This window comes from Anopheles gambiae, chromosome 2 (assembly GCF_943734735.2).
Source record: "Anopheles gambiae chromosome 2, idAnoGambNW_F1_1, whole genome shotgun sequence".
Lineage (NCBI taxonomy): Eukaryota > Metazoa > Arthropoda > Insecta > Diptera > Culicidae > Anopheles > Anopheles gambiae.
Window position 1 is genome coordinate 100628203 of NC_064601.1, and position 25634 is coordinate 100653836.

General features: G+C 45.8%; 5 protein-coding genes across 12 annotated transcripts; 2 read left to right on the forward strand and 3 right to left on the reverse strand.

Annotated features, from left to right (window-relative positions):
• Nucleotides 1-53: 53 nt before the first annotated feature.
• LOC1277041 (F-box/LRR-repeat protein 6) lies at nucleotides 54-18811 on the reverse strand. Of its 8 annotated transcripts, none has more exons than XM_061652823.1 (11): nucleotides 18756-18811; nucleotides 16559-16963; nucleotides 15204-16421; nucleotides 5758-6039; nucleotides 5483-5693; nucleotides 5230-5399; nucleotides 5018-5158; nucleotides 4716-4883; nucleotides 4415-4647; nucleotides 4195-4329; nucleotides 54-4013 (listed from the first exon to the last, which is right to left on the reverse strand). In XM_061652823.1, the coding sequence occupies exons 3-11, from the start codon at nucleotides 15777-15779 to the stop codon at nucleotides 3776-3778; spliced, it is 2154 nt and encodes a 717-aa protein (XP_061508807.1). In that variant the 5' UTR covers nucleotides 15780-16421; nucleotides 16559-16963; nucleotides 18756-18811; the 3' UTR covers nucleotides 54-3775. The 8 variants fall into 8 exon arrangements, with proteins under 8 accessions (XP_061508807.1, XP_061508805.1, XP_061508808.1 ...); XM_061652821.1 differs by having other exon boundaries at nucleotides 18445-18810; XM_061652824.1 differs by having other exon boundaries at nucleotides 15204-16963; nucleotides 18086-18810.
• On the forward strand, nucleotides 7515-9042 carry LOC4576210 (salivary glue protein Sgs-3). Its single transcript, XM_001237815.3, has 2 exons — nucleotides 7515-7663; nucleotides 7776-9042. Exons 1-2 carry the CDS (start codon nucleotides 7657-7659, stop codon nucleotides 8888-8890), a joined length of 1122 nt encoding a protein of 373 aa, XP_001237816.2. The 5' UTR covers nucleotides 7515-7656; the 3' UTR covers nucleotides 8891-9042.
• LOC4576208 (protein obstructor-E) lies at nucleotides 10459-11760 on the reverse strand. Its single transcript, XM_001237816.3, has 2 exons — nucleotides 11602-11760; nucleotides 10459-11534 (listed from the first exon to the last, which is right to left on the reverse strand). Coding segments are annotated over exons 1-2 (990 nt in total). The 5' UTR covers nucleotides 11603-11760; the 3' UTR covers nucleotides 10459-10545.
• On the forward strand, nucleotides 11913-13925 carry LOC1277042 (uncharacterized). The gene is made up of 2 exons (XM_316470.5): nucleotides 11913-12061; nucleotides 12136-13925. Exons 1-2 carry the CDS (start codon nucleotides 12055-12057, stop codon nucleotides 13860-13862), a joined length of 1734 nt encoding a protein of 577 aa, XP_316470.4. The 5' UTR covers nucleotides 11913-12054; the 3' UTR covers nucleotides 13863-13925.
• Nucleotides 18812-20021: 1210 nt separating the features above from the next.
• LOC1277043 (U-scoloptoxin(01)-Er1a) lies at nucleotides 20022-24299 on the reverse strand. The gene is made up of 3 exons (XM_061648351.1): nucleotides 23271-24299; nucleotides 20484-20678; nucleotides 20022-20364 (listed from the first exon to the last, which is right to left on the reverse strand). The coding sequence occupies exons 1-3, from the start codon at nucleotides 23349-23351 to the stop codon at nucleotides 20251-20253; spliced, it is 390 nt and encodes a 129-aa protein (XP_061504335.1). The 5' UTR covers nucleotides 23352-24299; the 3' UTR covers nucleotides 20022-20250.
• Between the last annotated feature and the right edge of the window lie 1335 nt (nucleotides 24300-25634).

The window sequence follows — 25634 nt, forward strand, 5'->3', positions numbered from 1 at the left end:
CAACAGTGCCAGAGCAAACGATCCTGGTTTTGTGTTGTTCGGTTCATTCGTAGTTTCACTTTGTATAAAACACATTTATTCAATAATATATTTTTTTCCAATAAGTCTAAAACGAAACTATACTAATAATTATCATAGCGATAATAATAATAATAATCTTATTAAGAATAGTAATAATAATAATAATAATTTTCTCGCAATTTACCTTCCCTGCTGGGCTGCCTTTGCACTTTCTTCCTACTAATTAGACAACTTTCCACACGCACACACACGAACGCACACTTTGTAAGTGGGATTTGTTTGTTTGTTTGTTTGTTTGTTTGCTTATTACCATTACCGGAAGGGGAAATGATTTATAAAATAGTTTTTTTTCTTCTTCTATTTTTACCTTCCTTTGTTTTAATATTTGCTCCAGTGTGTGTGTTTGTGTGTTTCATTTTGTCAACTAAAACGTGTTTAAATTGCTTCTTTCAGCACTTGTGCCATGTATGTGTGTGTGTGTTTCTTGTTTTTTGTATTTCCACCACACTTTGCTTACTGTTTTCATTCATTTTCCTCTTCCTTTTTGCTGGTTTGTTTCTTTTTCACTCCTCTCAACAGCAAAACACACATTGCTAACAAAGAAATCCTCTGTTGATCCTTTTCGTTCGTTTCCTTTTTGTTTTGTTTTGTTTTGTTTGTTTAGTTTGTTTGTTGCTTACTGTTTTCACTTCGCTTAGCTTTTTAGCACTTACTATTTCAAATACCTTACACTGCTACAATAATGCTGCCTAGCTGCAGCCAACAAAATAAATTACAACGTTAACGACGGCGGTGTGCGAACCTGGTTTCTCTTTGTAAACGTTGACCCCGCGTCGGACAGTGTGTGGGTGGTGTGTGGGGATGGAGGGGGTGATGATGATGACGATTCAAAACTGGGATGAGGGTAATAATTTGTTTTTCTTCTTTTGTTTTCCTTTAGCTACACTCTCTACACTCTCTCTCTCTCTCTTGGTTGTTTTTCTACGTATTTTTGTCATTTTTTGTATCGCAACGAAAAGGGGAAATTTGAGGCGGAAGGAGTTCCCGTTCCTTCACGCGGCCTTTTGTCCTGCCCCAGTTCATCGCTCCCTTCTCTTTGCTATCTTCATTCATGTTGCTTAGCACTTGTGGGAAAGTGATTATAACTGAATTTTGCTTCATTTTTGTGAGAAAAAAAATCCTCTTTCAACTCTCCCACCCATCCTTAACCATTATTTGAAAGATTTTCTTCCTATTCTTATCATTTTGTTTTTATATTTTTCTCAGACACACACACACAATCACTCTCTCGTTCACACATACACACAAAATCACTTGACCGTTTTGTGCCCACTGTTTAACTTCAAGATGAATACTACAATCACTTTGTAATAACAATTGAATATGCCTTACTTATCCATTCTTACCTCATGCTCTTACCACACTAGGCGCCTCGATACAGCAGAGTTTTACTATACTTATGCTTCTACCATTACTTCTATGTTAAAGAAACTGTTTCTTTTTTTTTGTTTTAGTCTATCTCCCTTTCTCTTCCGTGAATATGTTTGTTAACTGATATTTACGCACAGAATGGTGTAACAGAAAATTGGGACGCTGCCGACGGCCACTATTTGTTACTAATTAATCGGTTCCGAAAACAAATCATTATTGCAACATTGATTAACTTAAAAAAAAAAAAACACAAAACAAAAACCCTTTCTATGCGTTCGTGGTCATTTCGAATCCTTCACGAAGTGTGTGAGAAGATACGCGGGTTGGAGAGCAAAAATCAAAAGCAAACAACACGGGTATGATGTGAGAGGTACAGCAGCACAGGGTCGCGTTGGCCAGGAATGGTTGAGTTGAGTTACAGGTAATACATTATCACACCCAGGGGTTTAATTCTGATTTATACGTTAAAAAAAACACTGACATTCTGCTACAATTGTAAGCAAAATGATTGAATTTTGCGCACAAAATGTAACTAAATAACGCAATATTTTGAGGTGCATCATACATTACAGGGTTTTCCACGAGTTCTCATAGCCGTGGGACACTTAATGAACTCTTTCTAGCGCGAAATGAGCTTTTTGTAATGGGAATTGGACTCTATAGCACCCTTGTTGGACAAATCCAATTGAAATTTCCAAGGAGCCTGTCCGAAAATGGTGCAATCCCAATAGAGTCCAATTTCCAACATATGAAGTTCACTTCCAGTAGGAAAGAGTCAAGGAAGTGTCCCACAACTATGAGAACCCCTGGAAAACCCTGTATAGTATAGTATAGTATTGATTGAAAAATATTGATAAAACATTTCACACAATGACGCTTTTTGTACTTTAAAAACCAACAAAAATGACGTTAAAAGAATTTAAAATAATTTTTGTTTTAACTAAAATCCAAACATTGCACTAAATTGCCAAATTTCTAAAGTTTCTAATACTTGGTTGAGATTCCTTGTAGAGCTAAATAAATCCATAATGATTTAAGCTTCACATGGTGGAGATCAATGATACCGCAGCTTTAAAAATAAAAGCAAAAAAACCGTTTGCTGCTAATTATCAACCCAAAATTGCTACACTCTCACTTCGTGAAGGATCGCGAAAGGGGACCCACGCAAAAGGACGTAATTTACAAGCTGCGAGCGCGTATAAAATGCATTTCTGTTTGTCAAAGGAAGAAGCGAAAGAGGGAGAGAGGGACGTCCATAAAAACGATTCCGATCTAGCACGGAAACTCTTCCAAATTCTCCTATCTCGTCCCTGCAAATCTACACTGGTTTTTTGTCTGTTTCCCTGTTGCATATTATGTTAGCTTTTTTGTTTAGAATCAGTTTTGTTTTCCTACCAGATGATGTACAACAATACAACAAGCCTAAATTTGTTTAAAAGAAAAAGTAAAATCCATCCAACAGGTAAATAAGATCAGTTGATAAGATCAGCTGGTCTCTGGTTGAGATTTGAGATCGTTTTGAGCGTTTGTAAATTTTGTAGCGCATAATAGCAAATAGCTTGTGAGCTTGTGAGCTTGTGTGTTGCCTGCCACTCTGTATAGGTTCTACTGGTATAAAAAAAACGATAAAGGTACACCTGTTGCTGCTTAAATTTGTGTAAAGCGGGTGAGGGAGAAAAGCCGCGAAAGAGTTCTGGGGCATTGCACGAATTCCTTCAAACTTGCTACAACTTACTAGAAGCGCACACACGAGTGCAGCACTACGGTACAGAAAAAAAGGTAGCAAAGTTTAACACGCTTTTTAGTTTGTCTTTTGATAGCTAGAGGTTTGATGAAGCATTACACTGTACACGCTGTACACACCACCTTCGATTCAACGCATCGGATGTGTGTGCACACCGATGGTAGCGGCGAAGCGGAGTGTACTACAACTAGTGAAAATATTAAGCCACCCCGTTCTATCCACCACTGGCTATGCGCACTGCGCAACTAATTACAAACAAATGGTGCTTCGATAGCCACCTGCAATATAAATATGTTACAAAAATGCCAACAATGGGAGGGAAACGATTGCCTCCCACCGCACAAAACCGCAAAACGGGCAACTGCTGTCTCCGCCAGAGACACACCCACACACACACACTCACTGATATAATGCCACCATAATTTGATCCGAGTCGCGCGCACACGCTGGAGCTGCTGCTGCTTATCACACACACCATCGAACTTACTTTACAACGTATTCTATGTGCACGGAAAGGTGATTCGCTCAGGGTGCCGGTAAACAGATCGCACAAACGAGGAGCAGGGGAAAAAAGGACGCTTAGGTGTCTGTGGGAGAGGAGGGGGCGAGCGCCGATTGCGCCCCGGGGGTACACTTAAGCGTAACGCCCAAGTTTTCCCGCAGCTCGGCAATCTCCTGTGCGCCCTGCAGCAGTCGCTTGACGCCCCGCGGCAGCCCCCGGCACGAGGCGAGATTGATGGCGTTAATGTGCGGACAGTTGGCGAGCACCTCCTTCACTGCCTCTAGCGAAACCGACGATCCACATAGATTGAGGTACCTGTATGGAGGGGATGAAGCAACAAACCAATTTAGCGGGCATTTTAATCCACCAACACTTTACGACTGAAGGAAATATATAGGGTTTTGCGGGCAAGTGCACCGGAAAGCCTTCTTGTAAGCCTTCTTGTCTAAGAAGGGCACATAATGGGGGGGAAAGGTGATGTAACACCGACACTCACTTCAATGGCGATTCGGAACCCTTGTCCGCGAGTGCTTTCAGCGCATCGTCCAGCGGTTTGGTAGCGCTTGCCCACGCCAGATCGAACTCGATCAAGCTGTGCGCCCATTTCGACGCGATCAGCTCCAGCCCGGCACTGTTATTTGCGATTAGAGAGAGAAAGAGAGAAAGAATGCGTTAAAGATGGAACTAAAGTCCTGACCACACGCCTGATCGCCTACCCCATGTCGCGGTTAATCGAGCAGCCGGACAGGAAGAGATGCTTCAAGTCCCAGGTCGGCAGCCGGATCAGGCTGTCGTGCGTTAGGCGCGCGCAACCGCGCACGTCTAGCAGCGTTAGCTTTGTACTGGTTTTCAGAATGCGCTGCAGAAACTCGTCGTTAAAGAGGCGCGCCTCGTCCGCGAGCGACGCCACGGACAGCTCCTCCAGCTCGGGAAAGCCGGGCGATTCCATCTGCAATGGGGGAAAAAAGAAGAGGTTACAGCGTGTTGCTAAATGCTTTAGAGCAAACAATCACGCACCTGCTCCTGCAGCGAGGCCGTGCTGAGGTTGATGTGCGAGTTGGTTATCCGGAGCACCTTCAGCTTCTGGCAGCCGTGCTGCAGCTGCTCGATGTGCAGTATGCCGTGCGACATGGCCACCGTGTTGACGTTGGACAGATCCAGCAGTAGCAGATTCGGACAGTGCGTCTATTTGATTGCAAGAAGAAAAAAAACGGAAACAAACCAATCAAAATCCATTGGATGACACAACCGGTAAGAATGCACCCTTGAAAGTGTTTTCAAGCACCATCTTTGATTTCACCCACACTTGACACACTTACCGCGAGGGCTTTCACGATCTGCGGTATGCCGCTGAGCCGATTGTGGGCCAGATGCAGGTGGGTAAGCCGGCTGCCCATTTCCTTGATGGCATTGCACAGGGACGTCTGACCGACGGCCGTCTTGTTGGCGTTCACTTCAGCCTATCCAAACAAATGAATAAATTGGTTTAAAAACACAGTTGCTGCCACTACCTCAGACCAGCATGACTTACATTGACGGAGCTGAGGTCGAGATTGCGGAGGCTTTTAAAGTTTTGCACCAAAAACATCAGATGGTCGGTGGAGAGCGCCTTCCAGCCGGCGAGCGAAATGGTGGTCAGCCCGGGCGCCGCCTCCAGCAGCTTGTCCAGCACGCACTGCACGTTCGTCACCTTCCAGTTTGCTGTGAAACAAACGAGTGAAGCAGATCCAATAATATTATAGCTAGCATTACACGACGTTGCGCGCGTGGCAAACAAAGCTTACCCAGCCCGACTTCGGTCGCATGCTGAAGCCGGTTCTCGATCAGCCACTTTAGCCGCGGTTCCGTCTTAAACCGATCCCTGCCCCACGTGCCAAGATCGACGGTGCGCCACAGGGAGCACTGCTGCGACACCTTGTACCAGGCCGTGCACACCTCCGACAGGCGGATCAGCGTCGGTAGGCAGCCCTCCTCCTGGACGGCGTTTTTGAAAATCTGAAAAGAGCAATGTATGGTTTAGAAATTGCTGTGCAAACGGTCCCTGTTCGGTTCGGCTTACCGTATACAGCACCGACTCGGGCAGCCCGTTCGCCCAGACGCTCTGATCCTTGGGCGGTGTGTACGCTTCCTCCGCGCTCCGCTTCTCGGTGTTGTTGTTCGTTTTCTTCGGCCTCGGCTTCTCGGTCCGCCGGTTGCGCTTCTCCGGCGACGTCTCGTCCGAGCTATCCTCGTTAAGGCTCCTGGGTTTACGGGCACGCTTGCGGATCGGTTTCTTTGGTTGTACTGTCGCATCAGATGCTTTCTTTATACACAGCTTAATTCCGATTTTGTTTTCACTTATCTGGTGAAGGAGAATTGGGAAAAAAACAAACAAATAATTTATTAGGGATCGGTAGAATTGACTGTTTTCAATGCGTTAATTACATAAATAGTTGCAAAGAGTAGTTACAGTGTTTCCCACGATTTATTGGTCGGTTCCTATAATTTTTTGGGCTAGTCCCACGATTTATTCATCGTATCCCATAGATTTTACATTCGTTCTCATTCAACCTCATCAACCAAAAAATTCTGGGAACCGACCAATAAATCGTGGGAAACCCTGTATGTGCTCTCTAGAGCGACTTCGAACGACTTCGGACGACTTCAAACGACCCCAGACGACTCCGAAGACTCCAGACGACTCAGGAGACTCCAGACGACTCAGGAGACTCCAGACGACTCCGGAGACTCCAGACGACTCCGGAGACGCCAGACGACTCCGGAGACTCCAGACGACTCCGGAGACTCCAGACGTCTCCGGAGACTCCAGACGACTCCGGAGACTCCAGACACCTCCGGAGACTCCAGACGACTCCGGAGACCCCAGACGACTCCAGAGACTCCAGACGACTTGGAAGACTCGGGAGACTCCGGACGACTCCGGACGACTCCGGACGACTCTAGCAGACTCCGGAGACTCCAGACGACTCCGGAGACTCCGGACGACTCCGGAGACTCCAAACGACTCCGGAGACTCCAAACGACTCCGGAGACTCCAGACGACTCCAGAGACTCCAGACGACTCGGAAGACTCGGAAGACTCCGGACGACTCCAGATGACTCCGGACGACTCCGGACGACTCCGGAAGACTCCGGACTACTCGGAACGACTTGAACGACTCCTGGTGAATCCGGGCGATTCCGTTCGGCTCCAGACAATTCCGAACGAATCTGAATAATGCTGGGCAGCATTCAGCTTCATCAGTCAGTTCCAAAAATGTCGGTTTCGGAGCAGAGTCGGCTCTAGATTTTTGTCAATCCCATCACTAATAAAGAGAGAGGCCAATTTATGATCACATTCTTAACCTATAATAGATTCCACGATTACGATGCTTGATCGTAACCGGATTAGCGCGATGTCGCACTTTAGCGTACTTGAGCAACGAAAACGAAAAAAAATCTCCGTCATCCTAAGCCATAAAACTGTAACTCACTGTCCACACAGAAAACCTGTTACACTTTCTAACCACCCGATTGTTGAGTGGTCAAAGTCAATTGACAGTTCAATTAAGTAAGTCGATCGATAAGATGCTCTAATGGTGACTAAACGCAGCACGCACCATATCATTGCTGCTCGTGATGCATCTGACCCCGCTTTTGCAACAAATCATGTCCCGTGGCATATCAGAAGATCCCGCGTCCTTTGTTCCGGGCTGGTGGAATCCCCTCCGATAAGTGTAGATTGAATTGAAAACTGTTTACCATCCTTTAGAGCCCAGCCGAGAGGGTACAGGCCACTCGAGATATGGGAATGGACATTATCTTACGGCAGCGGCCTTAATCATCCCCGAGTGGTGGATGATTACCTATAAAAATCTATTCTCCCAGCCGGCTGGAGCGTCAGTATTGGGCAAAGGAGTGGATCAGTGAGAGCGTCGTGTTAACAGTGACTACCTCGAAGCAGCCAACAATAGCCAGCATGATCGGTACGTGTCCGAACGCTTCTGTTTTGTGATTTGTGTAGCTTAGTGATCGCTAAAAGTGTGTGAAGTTACAACTACACTCGTATTAAACACTCATTTCAAACTCCATCCACAGCAGCGGCAATGAAATACGTTGCACTGGGGCTGGTGCTGCTTGCCGTCAGTGCCCGGGCGGAACCGGGCGAAGTGATCCCGAACCATCCGAACTGTCCGGAGATGCAGGGACCGTTGCCGCACTATTTTATTCATCCGACGAACTGCAGCCGGTTCTACGAATGCCACATGAAGGACGCATGGGAGTATGAGTGTCCCGCCGGGCTACACTTTAACGTCGCCATCGATGTGTGTGACTTTCCCGTCAATGCGAAATGTGAGTCCCAGTCGCCGGGTGATCAGACCACGACGACATTAAGGCCGACAACTACAACATTAAGGCCGACAACCACTACAACCACTGATTGGATTACCACCACAACAACGGAGGCTACTACTACAACAACATTTCCAACAACAACTACAACGAGTGCTCCAACAACACCATCACAATGGACTGATCCAACAATCACAACAACTACACCAATATGGACTGATCCAACAACATGGTCTGCTCCAACAACCACAACAACATGGAGCGACCAACCACCACCACCACCTACAACAACGACAACAGTATGGATAGATCCAACAGCCACAACAACAACGCATGCTCCAACAACCACAACAACATGGAGCGACCTACCACCACCACCACCTACAACAACGACAACAGTATGGATAGATCCAACAGCCACAACAACAACGCATGCTCCAACAACCACAACAACATGGAGCGACCTACCACCACCACCACCAACTACAACAACGACAACAGTATGGACGGATCCAACAACCACAACAACAACGGATTACACTACAGCGTACCCTCCAACAACTAACGAACCCCCCTCAACACCGCATCCCACCGATCCGCACTGTCCACCGCCCGGGGCGACGCTGCCGAACTACTGGGCGCACGGTACCGACTGTTCCCGGTACTACGGTTGCCTCGAAGGCTGCGTCAAGGAGTTCAAATGTCCCGACGGGCTGTACTGGAACGATCAGCAGAAGCGCTGCGATAGCTACTCCAGCTCACAGTGCGGTTGTCCGGACATCCCGCCAGCACCGAACATGTGGCCATCGATGACGTCACAAACACCATCGGCCAAAGCTTGGCCATATCCCAAGCCATGAGTGTTGTGTGCAGGTGAAGTGTCTAACGAGTAGTGTTTAATTACAGCTTAATGACGAAACATACTAGAAAGTGGGGCATTTTATGGCAGAGGAAGTGACGCAAATGACCCGCAATAAGAAATATAAGAATACAAATAAGCAAAACATAGTAATTATTTTCTATAGTTTTTTTTTTTGGTGAATATAATAATTTCTATAAAATATAAAACGAGAGAGCCCAACCAGTAATTAAATTACTGTATTTTTATCAAAATTTTATTACACCAAACAAAACATGGAGCTCCAAAAACTACACTTTTTATGTTAAATAGTTCCGAAATCCACAAGTAAAACAAGGATATCAGTAGTTTTGTTTATCGAAAGATGGATAGAGAGGAGTTGCTTCAATTCATCTCTTATTACGTAATTTATGGATAAGCCCTCAAACAGATTTGACTAGCCAAAAGAAACAGTTGAATCGCAAAGGAATAGTAATACAGCGGATTTGTGACATGCATTGCTTACATGAATCTTAAAGAGAGTATATTAAATATGCAAATCCATATAAACATATCCGTTGCACTCTGATTTAGTCTGATTGCTGAAATGAGTGAGATTTTTCTCATGTCTTTAATGGGCATTCAGGACCAGTGCGAAGATAGCTATGGGTTCGCGATCAGTTTCAGAACCGGTATGGGTTCGGGATGACTTCAGTCTCTGATCATGACAGATCATGATCAGGATTAGTTCCGCGTCGCTATTCCTTAGGGATCAATCCCATTACCGGTATGGATGCGGGATCAGTTCCAGGATCGTTATGGACTTGGGATACCGCTCCAGAACCAACATGGATTCGATATAAGTTCTTTGACCTATATGTATTCTGGGCCTGTTTCCGATTTGAGATCGGGACATGTTTTAGAATCAGCGCGAAGATCGGTATGGGTTCATGATTAATTATAGAAGCGATAAGGATTTGGAATCAGATCTAGGATTGGTATGGGATCGGTGGGAGTTCCACATGACAGCATTAGTGTTGCATTTGGGAGCCTTGTCTTGTCGGAGTTCACTCGTACTAGGGAAATGCGTTACTGCAATCCCCCCAATCAAACCGAATGAACCCGGCCGAACAAAAATCACTTTAAAATTAATTGATTCCAGTTCAGTACCATCATTCACAATGTGCAAAGCCTCTTAGACCATAAAAACTTGCCATCATGATGTTGTAGAGCGCTTGTTTATTTTTATAGCGACTTTGAAAGAATCCAAGATAGCCCATGGCAATTAAAGGATAAAAATAATACGTAAACAATCGCGTAATAAACGCAGAGAGAGGGAGCAATGCTGATCACGCACAGCGCACACGACCACCGTACCAACACACACGTTCGTGCTTATGGTTTTACCAGAGGTTTGCGGTTTGGTTCTATCACTATTAAGTGTCAGCTCAAGAGGCTGCTACATTGTAACGCAGATAAGCCGGTTCTGGGTAACACACAAATCGTGTCGAATGTGTGGTCTTTACTGCGTTGTTTGATTGATTCTCTTCCCATTTATATGTTTGCTGAACTTCGACACAAGTCACCTACTTCTTCTTGCTTTAAATAAATTATTCCACTTTATTAACGGTTCATATACAGTTCAACAGTCGGTGATCATTGCGCCTTCTTCGCGTCTTAACCGAACCAAGACTGCAGCCGACCCCAGAACCCTTCGGACTGCTCCTCTTCCTCGTGCTCCTGCTCTTGTTCCTCCGCATGTTCCTCCGCTTGTTCCTCCTCCTGTTGCGCCACCTCTTCCTGCTCTTCCAGTGTCGGTTCCACCGGTACCGGCACTTCCTCCCTCTCCAGTACCGGTGCCGCCGGTACCGGTGCACAGCACTTGTCCGGGTTCGGCAAGGTGCACCGTTTCGCCGCACTATCGTACACCAGCGATTCGGGACAGTGCATGTCCAACACCTGCCCACCGGCGCACTGATAGTACTTGGAGCAGTTCTGCTCGTCCGTCCACGTCTTTACCGATTCGCGCGATGGACAGCGCGGGTCCAGTGCACCATGGTCCGGCACGCCGGGTGAGTGGTTCGCTTCTTCCTCTTCAGCGCCAGCGCAGTGAGAGGACTTTTCGCAGCGTAGCGTGCGCTGATTAAAGCCTAACCCTTCCGGACATTCGTACTCGTACGCAGTGTTGCAGACACACTTGTAGTAGCGGGTACAATCGCTGTAGTGCGGGAAGAGTGTGGATGTCTTCGGAATCTCACACATCCAGTGATTGGGCATTATCGAAAGCCAATCGGAAGCTACGGCGACACGCGATGCCTCCTCGCAGTCCGTTTGCGGCTCTGGTGGACCTTGTTCAGGGTCCACTCCAACGCCAGCTTCCGGGCACAGAGGCGATTCTTCGCAGCGCAGTTTGCGAGGGTTGAACCGTAACCCGTCCGGACATTCGTACTCGTACGCATCGTTGCAGACACACTCGTAGTAGCGAGTACAATCGCTGTAGTGCGGGAAGAGTGTGGATGTCTTCGGGATGGCGCACATCCAGTGGTTAGGCATTATCGAAAGCCAGTTAGATGCTAGGGCGGCACGAGATCCATGCTCGCAGGCTGTTAGCGATGGGATGGCACCGAGAACTACCAGTAGTAGTAGCACAGGGATTGCAGTTGCCACTGTAAGAGAAGTTGAAGCTGATTTACCTCTGCTCCACACTATCTGCTCAACATCCAAGGAACTTACTGATCACGACTGGTTGACTACCCGGAACGAACGAACGTACTCACAGCACTGGCACTTTGATTTATGATTCTCGACAGTAGCACAGAAGCGCACTTTATATAAAGGTTTGCCTGATCTGTTTGGGAAGACACTTTTGGGCAAGACACTTGAGCAGGATATCACAGCGCGTCACGTGTGGACGGCCACTTCATCTCGCGGCGCGGTCCACGCGTTGAATGGGATTAGGCGATCAAAGGCATCCGATTGCATGTGCAACAGAATTGCACAAGCAGCGCGAGTGTGTTTGTTACGACACGGGCAAGGCAAACTCTTCAGCCAGCCAGGCGGTCACCTTGCCCGGTGATAGCCCGGGTATTGGAGGGCGCTTATAAATACTGACGGACAGGTTCTGGAGTTCAACACTTACCTCCAAAACAGTCGCTGTGGTGTGCACTCCTCAAAAACGAGATCAAGATGTCAGGTATGTAGTTTAGTGTCTTCCAACAGAACATCTCTCTAGAAGGTTTAAACATTTTCTTCCACCTTCTCATAAAGGTTGGCCTATACTAATTCTGCTAGCGTTGGCGTCTCTGACGTTCAGCGCGAATGCCCAGGAGTCGTGCCTGAGGTGCGGCTTCCCTACTGGGAACAAGCTTCACGCTCACGCGCATTGTGCGCAGACTGGGCCGCACAAGTACTTCCGCGATCAGCACGACTGTGCGAAGTTCTACCAGTGTAACCGGGGCACTGCGTACGAGTTCCTGTGCGCTGAAGGATATGGGTTCAACGAAGAACAGAACGCTTGCGAGCATATTGCGAAGGTACGTTGCCCCACGGTAAGTTCTGATCCGAGCAATACGCATCAGTTGGAGTACGATTTTGTGCGTGCGAGTGGTGCTGGACAGCGGAACAGGACTTCAAGCCATGAAGAAAGCTCCCATCACAGCAGTTCGCACCAGTTGGAGTACGATTTTGTGCGTGCGAGTGGTGCAGGACAGCGGAACAGGACTTCAAATCATGAAGGAAGCACTTCACACCAACTAGAGCACGAGGTCGTGCGTGCGAGTGGTGCTGGACAACGGAACAGGACATCAGGTCATGAAGAAAGCTCCCATCACAGCAGTTCGCACCAGCAGGAGCACGATTTTGTGCGTGCAAGCGGTGCCGGACAACGCAACAGGACTTCAAGTCATGAAGGAAGCCATACGCACCAGCTGGAGCACGATTTCGTGCGTGCAAGCGGTGCTGGACAACGGAATAGGACATCAGGCCATGAAGAAAGCTCCCATCACAGCAGTTCGCACCAGCTAGAGCACGATTTCGTGCGTGCAAGCGGTGCTGGACAACGCAACAGGACCTCAAGTCATGAAGGAAGCACTTCACACCAACTAGAGCACGAGTTCGTGCGTGCGAGCGGTGCTGGACAACGCAACAGGACCTCAAGCCATGAAGGAAGCACTTCACACCAACTAGAGTACGATTTTGTGCGTGCGAGCGGTGCCGGACAACGCAACCAAACCACGTGCAACATTTGCCAGCAGGCGAAGCAAGTTATCCGACGGCATGGCAACTGTCCCCGCACAAACGGGTACTATCCGGTGATGTTCCGCAACGAGAAGGACTGTTCCCAGTTCTACCAGTGCGATCATGGTACGGCCTATCTCATCCAGTGCCCGGCCGGATTGCACTTCAACACGCGGCTTAGCGTGTGCGACTACCCGGACAAGGTGGACTGCAATGGACCGGTGCTGAACGAACACGTGACAGGTGGAGCTAACGGTGGTCATGGTGGTTCGCCGTCCTGTGCCGTCTGCCAGAGTGCAACCAGTGTTGTGCACCGTCATCCACAATGTCCCACCCGAAATGGGCCCCACCCGATCATGTTCCGCCATCGAACGGACTGTACGAAGTACTATCAGTGTGATCACGGCACTGCTTTTGAGATCACATGTCCCGCTGGATTGCATTTCAACACGGCGCTCAGCGTGTGTGATTATCCGGAACGAGTGGGCTGTTCCGAGGGTGCGGAAGGATCGGGAGGCGCTAGTGAAGCGCCGGCTGTGGACCACCCAGTGGTGGCGAAGATTCATCCCAACTGTCCGGCTGTTACCGGTCGGCAGGAGCCTGCCTATTGGGCCCATCCGCACGAGTGCGGCAAGTACTTCGGTTGCCAGTGGGGATGCGTGGAGCTGCTGAGCTGCCCGGCAGGCCATCGGTGGGACGATGCTCAGAAGGCTTGCTCGCCGGACGAGTCGCTCGAGTGTGCGAACGCGGAATGGTAATGGAGGGGAATATTTATGAACACATGCTGGAAGCCCAATAGCAATAAAGAATAGTACAAGCAATTAGCCGGGATTTTCTTCAGCTATGTAAGAATGGGATATCTCAGTATACTATAGTACAGTTATTCAATAACAGTAGAAACTGGATAAGATCTTATGCAGCAAGTCTTTGAATTGAAGATACAGTTCATCAAGGACATCAATGATTATTTTAGTTTCTTCAGAGTAATATCAATTACGAGAAGATAAAATGATCTCTTAGTTAGTTTCTAATTAATTAGTTAATTAGTTTCCTGAAGCGTAACAGGCATGCTATACGTCCCTTGACTGAGACAGGTTAAAATATAGTTCTTGAAAGGATGACTTCCAAGATCGATATTGTTTCAGGATCAGTCCTGGTATGGGTTCAGGACCATAGCAAAGGCCTAAAAGAGTACGCGAGTAGTTCGAGGATCAGTATGAGGTTAGGATACGTTCCAAGACCTGGTTGGACCTCCAAGACTCCAAGAGTGTTTATTCAATTCTCAGGATCACTTCAGAGACCTGTATGGGGTTGGAATCAGTTCAAGGACTGGTATTCTGTAAAAGTTCCAGGGTTCAAATCGGTTCAGGATCAGTTTCAAGACTGGTATGAGTTCAGGGTCAGTTCCAGGATCAACATAAAATCATAAATGGATATGTTACAGAATCTTTAAAGGAATACTACCAGGACCGGTTTGAGTTCAGAATCAGTTTCAAGATCTTTATGGATTTAGGATCAGTTTCACAACTTATATGGGTTATAATCAAATCTAGGAGAAATGCGAGTTTTGGGGTAAGTTCATCAGTGATTTCAGATATTGGTGTTGTTCAGGATTAATTCCAAGACCAATATGAGTTCAGGACCAATTGAAAGGCCTCGAGGATCTTCATGTGGATCGGGGATCTGAGGTCAAGATATGTTCCTAGGACCTATGTGAGCTAGGCATATTTTCCTTTGGAGCATTGGGATGGGTACAGGATCTATTTCCGAAGCGGTGTATTCTCAGAATCAGAGACCGAATTCTAAGACCAGAATGATATCAGTAGCAGGTCCAAAACGATTGCTTCAAACAGAATGATCGCTGATGCTGATTATCAGTCGTAGATAATACCCCACCCCTAATACCATATGGTAAACCATACAGATTATTAATTCAATTAAATGCTTCTATAGATCAAGTTCCTCATATTCTGACATGCATGACTGAGCTGGTCATATCAGATAGCCAAACCCATTAGAGATTGATAAAGGATTATCCAACCAGCAAAAGATTCCTATTACTAAATTTAAATTCACATATTGTGTAAAACATCACTCACCTGACTTTGATACATGGCCACCATTGCTTTGCGTTTCGGTCGCCCCCGCGATTTGTTCATCTTCCGGTCGAAGTCACGCATCGCCTTCGGCTTGCCACCACTCGGGGCCACCCTCGGTAAGCTGGCACCGTTCGACACGGACGGCGTCTGACCGGTCGACTGTTCCTTCCCACCAGCTGCCGCTGCCACCGCCACCGCCGCCGACGTGGAGGCAGCGCCCTGCCCGCCACTGCGCTTCCCGTGGCCCGCTTCTAGCGCCGGCTGTGAGTCGGTATCGGCGCACGATTCGCTCAGCTCCTTTTCGATATTCTCGATCGTCTCTTCCGGTTCGGCATGCGGCCCGGGACTGAGCACACTGCCGCTGCCATCCTCCTGGGACGACTGGGAGTGATCTTCGAGCAGATGGTGGTGGTGGTGCGGACCGCTACTACCGCCCGGGCTGGTGCCGATGATGTTGGCCAGCATCGAACCGCTGTTCTGGGGCGACTGTTCACCCTCGGGCGAGGTCGGTATCAGCGAGGACGGTTCCGTGCGCCGCAGCCCCGACGGAAGGCTCGTTTCTGCCAGCGTTTCCATGGCGTAGCTCGTTCCAATGTACAATGCACAGCACGGACTAAATCGCAGCAAGCCTGGGCTCTTGGGCTCTTGGTTCACTAGGCTCTCACGCACACCTGTGTCTCTGCGTTCGTTGCGTACTCCTTACGTATTAACTACTCCTTACACAACAAATCCATTCTTACTCCCCTTTTTCCTTCAAACACTTTAAAATCCTTTTTTCTTAAAAATAAAACTAACCGAAACTTCCGTCCACAGAAACTAACACCCAAACAAAGGCTCACCATGCACACACTTCACCAGCAAATCATCACCGTCTTCGCTACCGCTGCCTCCAGCATTACATCTTTGTGATTCACTTCAATTCTACTTCCTTTCCGGCTCGTAAAATGCATAACCAACCAGTGCCTGTGTATTCAGTATGCAGTGCAGCAGCAGCACCACCGTTGGGTTATTGCACTTTTGCAATTGCACTCGTCTTACTACCCGGCCACCCGTTCGTTCGCCCGCTCTTTTTTGTTTTCTTTCACAAAGTAGGCATGCACAAATGCAAAAGAAGGGACACGACTACATTTTCCTGTACGGGGGTTTTTTGGCACTGTTTTTTTAGTACGTACGTCTTCGGTTTGCAGACCGGGGAAGCAAATTTCGTACGGAAATCACCTAAAACAAAACAAAACAAAAAAACAGTAACGGAAAAATCAATGCTGCACGTTGAACAAGGTAACAACTTCTGCCGCTGTACGGTTGTGTCCTTTTTCTATGAAGCGTTTTTCACCTTCCACGAACGGACCCCTTACTTGAGAAGCATTCCGTGCTGGTTGTGTTTTTCTTTTGCAGGAGGAGCCTTTGTGCCCCTGCCAGCGAGGGGGTTACTGGGTTCGCTGTCTTGACTTGTCTTAAGTAGCCATTGCAACAAAAAAACAAAACTATCTGTCCTGCATCTTGGTTGCTACGCATTTCCTTCGCACCACCAGCTTCCCCAGCGGTACATGGTGTGTGGAAGCTTCCTCCTTCCTTTCCGTGGCAGCAACAGTGTTTCCGGGAAGAAAATGAACCAGAATTCCGGCACGTCCTTCGACCAGAATCAACAGCTTCCGGGCTGCGAGAAAGCGAGATGGAAACGGGAACTTTCACTTGTTTGCAGAAAATTCTTCTTCCCCCAATCAACACACACACTCCTTCGTGCGGGGAAAACTTGCACCCTATAGGTAAGAGAAAGGGAAGAAGAAAAAAAAGAGTTTAAGGGAAAGAAAAATTAGAAACGAAAATCCATCCACACACCAAAAAAAAAACAACACACTCGCGGCGAGGATGTGCCTGTCTGTTTATAGACAAAAATATTTGTTGGTAGTGATGCGGTCACACTCTTCCTCCCCTGTGCCACACTTTCTTCTCCCCCTCACCCACACACACACACACGCTCTCTGTCTCTTTTCCGTGCTCAATGTACACGCTCTCGCAGTGCAACGCGGCAAGATTTTTAACAGCCACACATACCACTCTCTTTCTCGCTCTCTCGCACTCTCTCTCTGTCTTTCTCGGGCCCGCACACCGTTACAAGGGGAAAAGTGTACCCGCGCGCAATGTCGCTACAATTGTTGTCTCGTTCGCACGCGTCGCTACGTGCGCACTCGCTCACTTTCTCTCCGGGTTGGCTGTCGCGCTTGCACAGGGATTTTCTCGCTTTTCCCCCAAACTAATGTCATAAATTGTAAACAAGAAAATTCCCCCCCCCCCCCCCCCGGCTCACATTTGCCGCCTGCCACCACACACACACACACTTTCGTTTGGTTGGAAAAGCGTTTTCCACCAGCCCACACAGGTTTATTGTCACCGAACACACACCAGGGTTAACAGCTCTATGCACGTACGTTTATGCCGTTCCAGCACACACCCGTGTTGGTGTGTATGCACATCTTGTCACCTCTGGGCACACACTTATCAGAGCTTATCGCACAACGCACAACGGGTGCTAATGGGTGCGTTGCTAATGTGTATGTATGTGTGTGTGTGTTTCGGTGGCATAGGTTAGAAGACACACACGGAAACGCGCGCGCCCGTACCTTCGCACCTTTTCCCGTTCGGCAGGCACTAGCTGCCACGTTTGTTGGCCACTGGCCACTGCCTGCACCCAAAACGAAAAAAAAAACACAACGTCCAATTTAATTTGACCACCAATTTTCGACACATACACACACACACACGCACTGTTGGCCGCTGTGTTGGCGCTCCGCTTGTTCGCCGTGTTGTGTGTTTGTGTGGCCTAATAATTTTCTAACTCTCCTAGGCTTATTACTATTTGCCACTCTGTACGCGTTCTGTACCTGTTTGGCTCGCTCTAGCATGCGTACCGCTGGAGCGCGGTCAGAGCGAGATGACGATATAAACATTGCGCTGTGCACTGCAAACACACGCACGTACGCACACACAACAATCGCGCGTTTGCTTACGCGCTCTTTCTCTCTTTCTCGCTCACTTTCTTCTTCGCTCGTTTCGTGCGCGTTCGTTCTCTCTTTTTCTTTTCCCTCTAATATGCGTTCAGGCGGTGGGGGAAGCGTAACGCAATCAATCTTGACAACAAGCTGCACCATTTGAAAACCGATGATGCTCTTAGGCGAAGGCTTTGGCTTTGGGTGAATTAAACTTCTTATTCGATGCAAAAAACAACAAAAACATCACTTACTGTTGCCACTCCGATGTGATAAACACAATCACCACCCCCGCCACCCCTGCTTTGCACGCTTCGATGTTGCGCTTTACTTCAGCGCGAAAGGGTCAACACAACAAGCAAAAAAAAAAAACGGGAACATCACAACTTTGCACACGAAAGTGGTGTCCTGGTGATGGGCGCGCTTCAGTTTTGTTCCTTCTTTTGTTGCACATTCGAGATGCACGCAGCACGCTGATACGATGCAGCACACGCTCACACACACACACGCTCGATAAGAGTGGTAACGAAAATTGCAACTAAAACTCTATTCAGTTTCTAATTACTCTCTGCCCGATGCGATGCGATTTTCCAAACTATTTTTCTCCTCTTGCACTGTTGACATTTACCATCGCTGTCAGTGGTGTGCACGGGGGGTAGGAATGACCCATCGAGCAGGTTCAGTGTCATACCCCTCGAGCAGATGGCAAATAGTACAGTGAAGGCAATAATATTAGGACTGCTTGGAAATGATTTTGTTTTTAAAAGCGTGTTTGTCGATAGGAAATAATAAGCACATTTGAATTTTTAACAAATACTTAAAAAGAAAGTTTACTTGAAAAGGTGTTCAACTAAAAAATGATAATAACGTGTGATATGCAATTTGCATGGTTAAACTGTGCAACTCGTGTTGCAGGAGCATTGTTGGTGCAAAACAAACTTATCAATTTATTTAATATCAATTTGTTACAAGCTTTTTATGATATGCTCTTGTATATCAATCAAAATGGAAAATGTACTCCTACCATTCATTCCGTTAAAAATAAAAATAAAATAAAAGATGTTGTTTCTAGTTTATTGCCTTGTTCATGTGTCATGTGTCATGTTCAAGCTCAAATACGTTTATTAACTTTGAGAACAAATAGAAAAGTCTTAATACGTTGTCATCTAGCAAAAGTTGCCGCAACAGCTCTGGTCTTTAAACGACTCATGTTCTCAGTCTGAACGGAATCCAATACGACTCCTTTCAGCAGACGGTGAACGGCAAGGAAATTTTAAAACTATAAAACGACTTGTGTTGTGAGTTTCGGTAGACAGTGGAACTTTCATCAGTTATGCATCGCTGGGCAATAGACGCTGGGAGGCACAGCGAGTACGAGGGCTGTATCAGGTGAAGCAAGACTTGTCGAAGATTGGTTGTCTGGAGCATTCTGGAGAATTACAGTTGATCAGGCCCACAACGACGTGCTCTTTTGTGAGCAGGCCAAAGGCAGAGGTATATGCTTAGAAAGACAAAGCAGCGCTAGAACTATAAAGGCGGTGCAATTTATTGAAATACTTAACTCCAATTGATCGTTAGTTACAAAAAAAAGTTCTTTAGGCTATGATAAGTAAGTTTAGAAAGCCTCTTTTTTATAAATATTTGATTTTCCAGCCGTTTAAGCTTTAACTCTGATGCTTGGGTCTACTCCATGTAGATTAAAGTAATTAATGAACCACTCTCATTATCTTGCCGATCTCAAGTTGATATTGGATCAGAGGAGTAAAATTTGTGATATGATCAGGTCTGAAAGGATCATACAATAGTAATCATAAATAAAGAATCTTTTACATAGATTTTTCTCAGAATTATGTATTTATTCTGTTCACAGTGTGTATAAATTATATTTACAAAATAATAAAAAAACGAAACATTAAACAGGAATCTCACGTTGCATCACGGGACGGGATGCACCAGTTTTTGGACGGCTCTATCTCAACAGCAATGGTGCCTGCTAGTAGGATCGGCACAGACTGTTGAGTACTTACAGGTAAGAAACACTACACCGCACAGTGCACCATCTACCCCACGATCAGATTGCCTTCCACGTCCCGGTACAGATCGTCGTTAATGCTGTACATCGCTTCCGACTCGGGGCAGTTGACGTTTGTCCACCAATCGCAAACACGGTACGCCTATACGTAGGGAGAGAAATACGGAGAAAGCAAAACCAAAGTGTTAGTATAGCGCTTAGTACACTTTTCGTGGGCTTTTTGGCACCGAATGCCAATCCCATCTCGTGAACGATCGATACTTGATTGAACACGGTTCCGTTGGGGCAGAGGAAGGAGAACATGTAGCCGGTCGGCAGGCACCAGTGCCACACCTGGCACCGCGTCTCAATGTCGGCGTAGTAGCCGGGCTGCCGGTCCGCACACCGGAACGTCAAGCCGGACGGGATCTTATCGTACGCTGGATAGTCAACGTTCGGTTCGTATCCAAAGATTTGCTGTAATGAAACGAAACAAGCAGAGCAGAAACAGACGAAATTAGATAACAAGATAATCGGATATTTAAATTATGAAATGTGCCAAACATTACGCCATCTTTCCGCGCGCCATATGCCTGCCTGAACGAGCCGCATCTTCCGCATCTTCGGGGTTGGAATCGAACGCTGCAAATCGATCGGTTCAAGCTCAAGTGTGTTTGGGAGTGAGTGAGTAATGTTTTCATCACCGCAACCAATCAAATTACAATCAACTACCAATTATACGGTTTGGCTCTTCGATTTGGCCAATTATCGATGCTCCCCGAATCCCTCCCCACTTACTCCAATAACGAAACGATCGCGCTTTCCTTCAACAATCCCGTTTTGCGAAGATGGTTGATGCGCCGGGAGAGATGTGTTGAAGAAGTAGCACCATCCAAAACCGCAACCAACATAGACGCAAACGCAAAACATTGTCTTTATGGGGCAAACAAATTAGTCCGCACGATCTAAGACAAACGATCTGTGGTCTGGCGCTCCCCTAGCTCTGATTATTATGTCATCCCGATGGCTCACAAATCGTGATCGTACCAGCACCAGTGATCGGGGTTCATCTTCCCACTTCGTACCACTAAAATGCTTCATTTCGTAAAGAAAGCTTTGAGGATGCGCTTGTGGCGTTCGTTCCCGCAGTTTTCCACGGATCGGGACGACCCGTAAGGTCATTCTCGTGAAGATCTGATTTGTCTGCCGTCAGCCGATTCGTATGTGTGATTGTGAGAGTCGACAACAGCATTTGTGGAAACTCAATCACGCAACACGCATCGACATTGCAAGCGCAAGCGAACAGACTGTTCTCACCCTTGACAATCATTTCGAGAGTGAAGCGACTAGATAAGTTGTGGTCAACAGTTAACAAAAGGTTAACAATTACAGAACACTGATTTAATCAGGCTGCTAGCTACTGATCTTGTTTTTTCTCTAATTGTTTTTTTTTTATTACATAGAAAACACATTAGTCTGAAGGCATTTTTTACACAAAGGACCCGGCTATAATGTTTATTGTATCCCTGTATACCGTGCACTATGCGACATAGAGTTGATGCTGGTGCGAAAACGCATCCACACCATAAAAACCACCAAAATGTAGATCTCGTGCCAACGATCGTAACAAAAGATAAAGCACCATTGTGCCGCTGTGACGAGGTTACCCCCCTCAAAAATACTAACCATAATTAGCATCGGGTGGCTTAACGGTTGGCATTTGATGTACGGAGATGAGTTGGTGTATAAATTCTAATTCACCGCGCCATCGCACCGATCCGATCGTATTGTTATGTTAATGCAGGGTTTTAGAGGTGTTGATTTCATTGTTGAGCGCATTTTACGGACTCCAATTTGGAATTTTGACATCTTGCTTAGCACGAAAACATGTATTGTTTTGGGAAAGATATTTTAAAACCCCCGAAGAATAATGGACGAGTTAATTGCGGTGTGTGGTTTTTCATACCACAATTATATCGGTAAGCAAAACAAAGCGTGACAAATTTCACGTCCTTATTAGACGCATGACCATCTGGTTTAACATAGTTAACGTAACTTTTGTGGCTTTATCAGCTCAAAACCATTATCCAATGCTTTACTTGAGTAAGACAGTGTTTCTTGCTAAATGGGTTATTTGAGGGATTCTATTACTATCTTAATTGAAAAGAACAGAAAAACAGTTTTACTTATGTACTTATTGAATCGGGCTTTTTTTCGAAAATAATTGCAAAAATAAGTATTCTTTTTTATTTATTTTTCAAACCATTTTCCGTTGAAAGAATTGAAAATATGTCAATTCTTCACTATAATTTTTGCTCTAATTGTGTTAAATTTTTTCCGTTTTTTTGGTTATTTATGAACAAAATGGAAGTGAAATTGAACAATGTGGGAACAGAAAATACACTGTATACTTGTGTTTGATGGTACTCAGTCCTCGACTTCCATTGATTTGGAGATTCGTGGATTTTCAAATTAAACAGTTCTCGTAGTAAATTGTAGCTCAATTTCACACAATAATTGAAAATTACACATCAAGTTAATTAACATTTCAGAATCATTTAATAGGAAAAATATGCTAGTTTTATACACGAATCCTTTTATCCCTTTTGATCGGTCCTATCAAATAGTTCCTAATATAATAATTTAGGGTCTAAAGTTTGACAACTTGATTCCAACAGAATACTCGCGTATAAAATATATTTTGACTAAAAAATCGCATTGATCAATATACGTGGATATTCGAGTACCACTGTAGTCTTCAGGACGCATTAGCCGCGTTACTCTAGAGCCAACTATACACGATGATCAAATCATAATTTCAAAGAAAGTTTCCTTAAATAAAATGTAGTAAAACTCGAATATTCAAACGTTTGAATCAAGTCAAAATCAATCAGTAACATTCAATTAGACATCAAAGCTGCTCCAAATTAAAGAAAAAAGATTAGGCATAATATTTGCTGTTTCCATTGTGCTCATTTCACCTATTCCCTCCAATATGGTTCAATACATTGCCTGCATTGAATAACGTCATACATCCCCTTATAATTAACATTAACTGTCTCTACTTACACCGTACGTTTCGTGGCTGTTGTACAGGAACACTCCAAACGCCACCACTAGCACCGTGTACTTCCACATGCTGCTTGCCATCTTTTTATTTTGTTGCTGGATCCGTTCGCCTGGGTTCGTCGCTTATCCGTCTGCCCGCACAAGTCTTTCGTACTCTTTCGTTCGCTACACGCGCCACACAAACAGAAACCGAAACCGATTTCAAGTGCGCTTTTCACTCTCTTTCTCTGACAAAAAAAATAAACACAAGGAACTGTAGCCTAGCACCGGAAGCTGTGTGCCTTCTCCTTCCCCAATTCCTTGCCCAAGTAGACAATAGATTTGGCGTCTGATTTGTTTTGATTAGTATGGCTTATAAGACCGCTGATGTGATGTGATGGCTTCTTCGTGTTTTTTTCCCCCGTTTCTCTGAACTATTGCATTACTTTCCGGCCCTCGGTGTGATGCGCTTCTTTACGATACTGTTTTTTTGCTACCACTCCTCTAGGCTTGTTTTTATTTTGCTTAAATTTATGCAATAATCCGTTATTTCGATGCACACAACACACGCTCTTGTTCCCGTTGTACACACACGCGCAAAAAAGTTGATGAGTTCGTTTACGGATATGTTGCCGTTTTAGTAATTAAGATTACACACTCGCACTTAATGAGGGCACCGTGATGTAGTTAGTTAAAAAAAGAGATGAAGATGGTTCCGATTTTTTCCACACACGCTATATTTCCGCGTACTCGAACACAGCTGGGAGATAAAGGAAAGTGTTTTGTCGTTTATGATCATTCATTAATGCTGAAGATCAACCTATTACATCGATGTGATGACGGAAATATTGTATTTACACAATATTCCTCACTTCATTTCACTTGTTTTGTATGTTTGAGTCCTTACTGGTTTCGTCCTTTTAGATCACTCTTCAGAAATCACCTTTAAATTTCACACTTTAGCACACAGTTCAGCACACGACAGGCACACACCACAAAGCCGAAACACCACACGCCGTCGACGGGAGCGAACGAACCAAATGAAAACGTTCGCCGCATGCAGCATCACTTTATACAAATCGCCATAGCCATAGTGCACTCCCACCCGGCCCGAAACAGACGCTGGGTGGGAGATTCAATTGTCAGGGAAAAAACCTACCGTCGGTGGTAGCTTTTGGGAACGCCGTGACGCGTGCTTCCCTTTCAAGCTGTGTCTTAAGGCGCACACAAAATGTTCTACCCAATGTTTGCCTCTCTTTCATATCGGACACCTCCGGCCAAGAATGGGTACCAAGGGAGCCAAGGGGGGCTGTGAAGAAAAATTGGAAACTGAAGTCTCTCACCCGAATGGACGGTAAGCCACACAAGGGTGCGCGCGCGCGCCCACGCTTACAGGTTGCCACGGGGAAACTCAATTAGATAATTATCTGTGCAGCTCTGTGGCTGTGTCGCGTGAAGTCAGGTGCGCATGGGTGTGAATGGAAATTGCAGCTTGTATGTCGTGTTTTTTTTTCTTCCTTCATTTCCTATCTTTCCATCAGATAAGAGTGTCCGAATCTTGGCTGCAATGCGTTAGAGAAGGAGATAGAGCAAGCAGAGTGAGAGAGCAAGCACTAATTGATTTTGGTGCGCTTTGCTTTATGCACCCATTTTTCCGGCCCAAGATTGGTATTGGGAGCATTTTTTGCCGAGTTCAATGTTATGGGAAGCGCTTTGCTTTGCGCTGTGCGTGCGAAATTCGCTCCACTGCGTGGTTAGTCGCGTTGGTTTGGTCTAGATGTGTATTGCAAGAACCTGAGCTGAAAGGAAAAATTTAGTGAATACTAATTGCTATCATTAGTTTGCAACGCGGGTGGAAGAATCGATTAATGTCCACCAACTCGGTACGGCTCTGTTAAGGTAGGAAGGGTAGGTTGAATTGTTTGTTTTCTGAAAGGGAATTTAGACGGAATCTACTTATTTATCAGATTGACAGTCAGCTTGTTTAAGACAACTGGAATAGGTCTATATAGAACCACAGTTTCAGGGTTAATTAGTAGCAAGATATACTTGATCAACTTAACTCAGCAGTAATAGATATTCATTATTCAAACAAGCTTAGTTCTTGGTTGCATAAATTCTAATTGCCTTGCGTGTTTGATCAAGTTTGACATTTATAACCCAGATTTTGTGTGGTAAAAAGGAGATCAGGTGCTTATAAAGCCTGACGGGATGATTCGAGATGATTGATACATTCAGATCGTTAGTGATGATGGTAAGGTTTGGGATCGGAGGAGATTATTCTTCTTCTATTAATTAATTTGTTGATTGTTTGAGTCACTGCTATGAAAATAGATCTATATCAACAACAATCGTTAAATGGAATGAAGTAGGTAAATTTAAAGA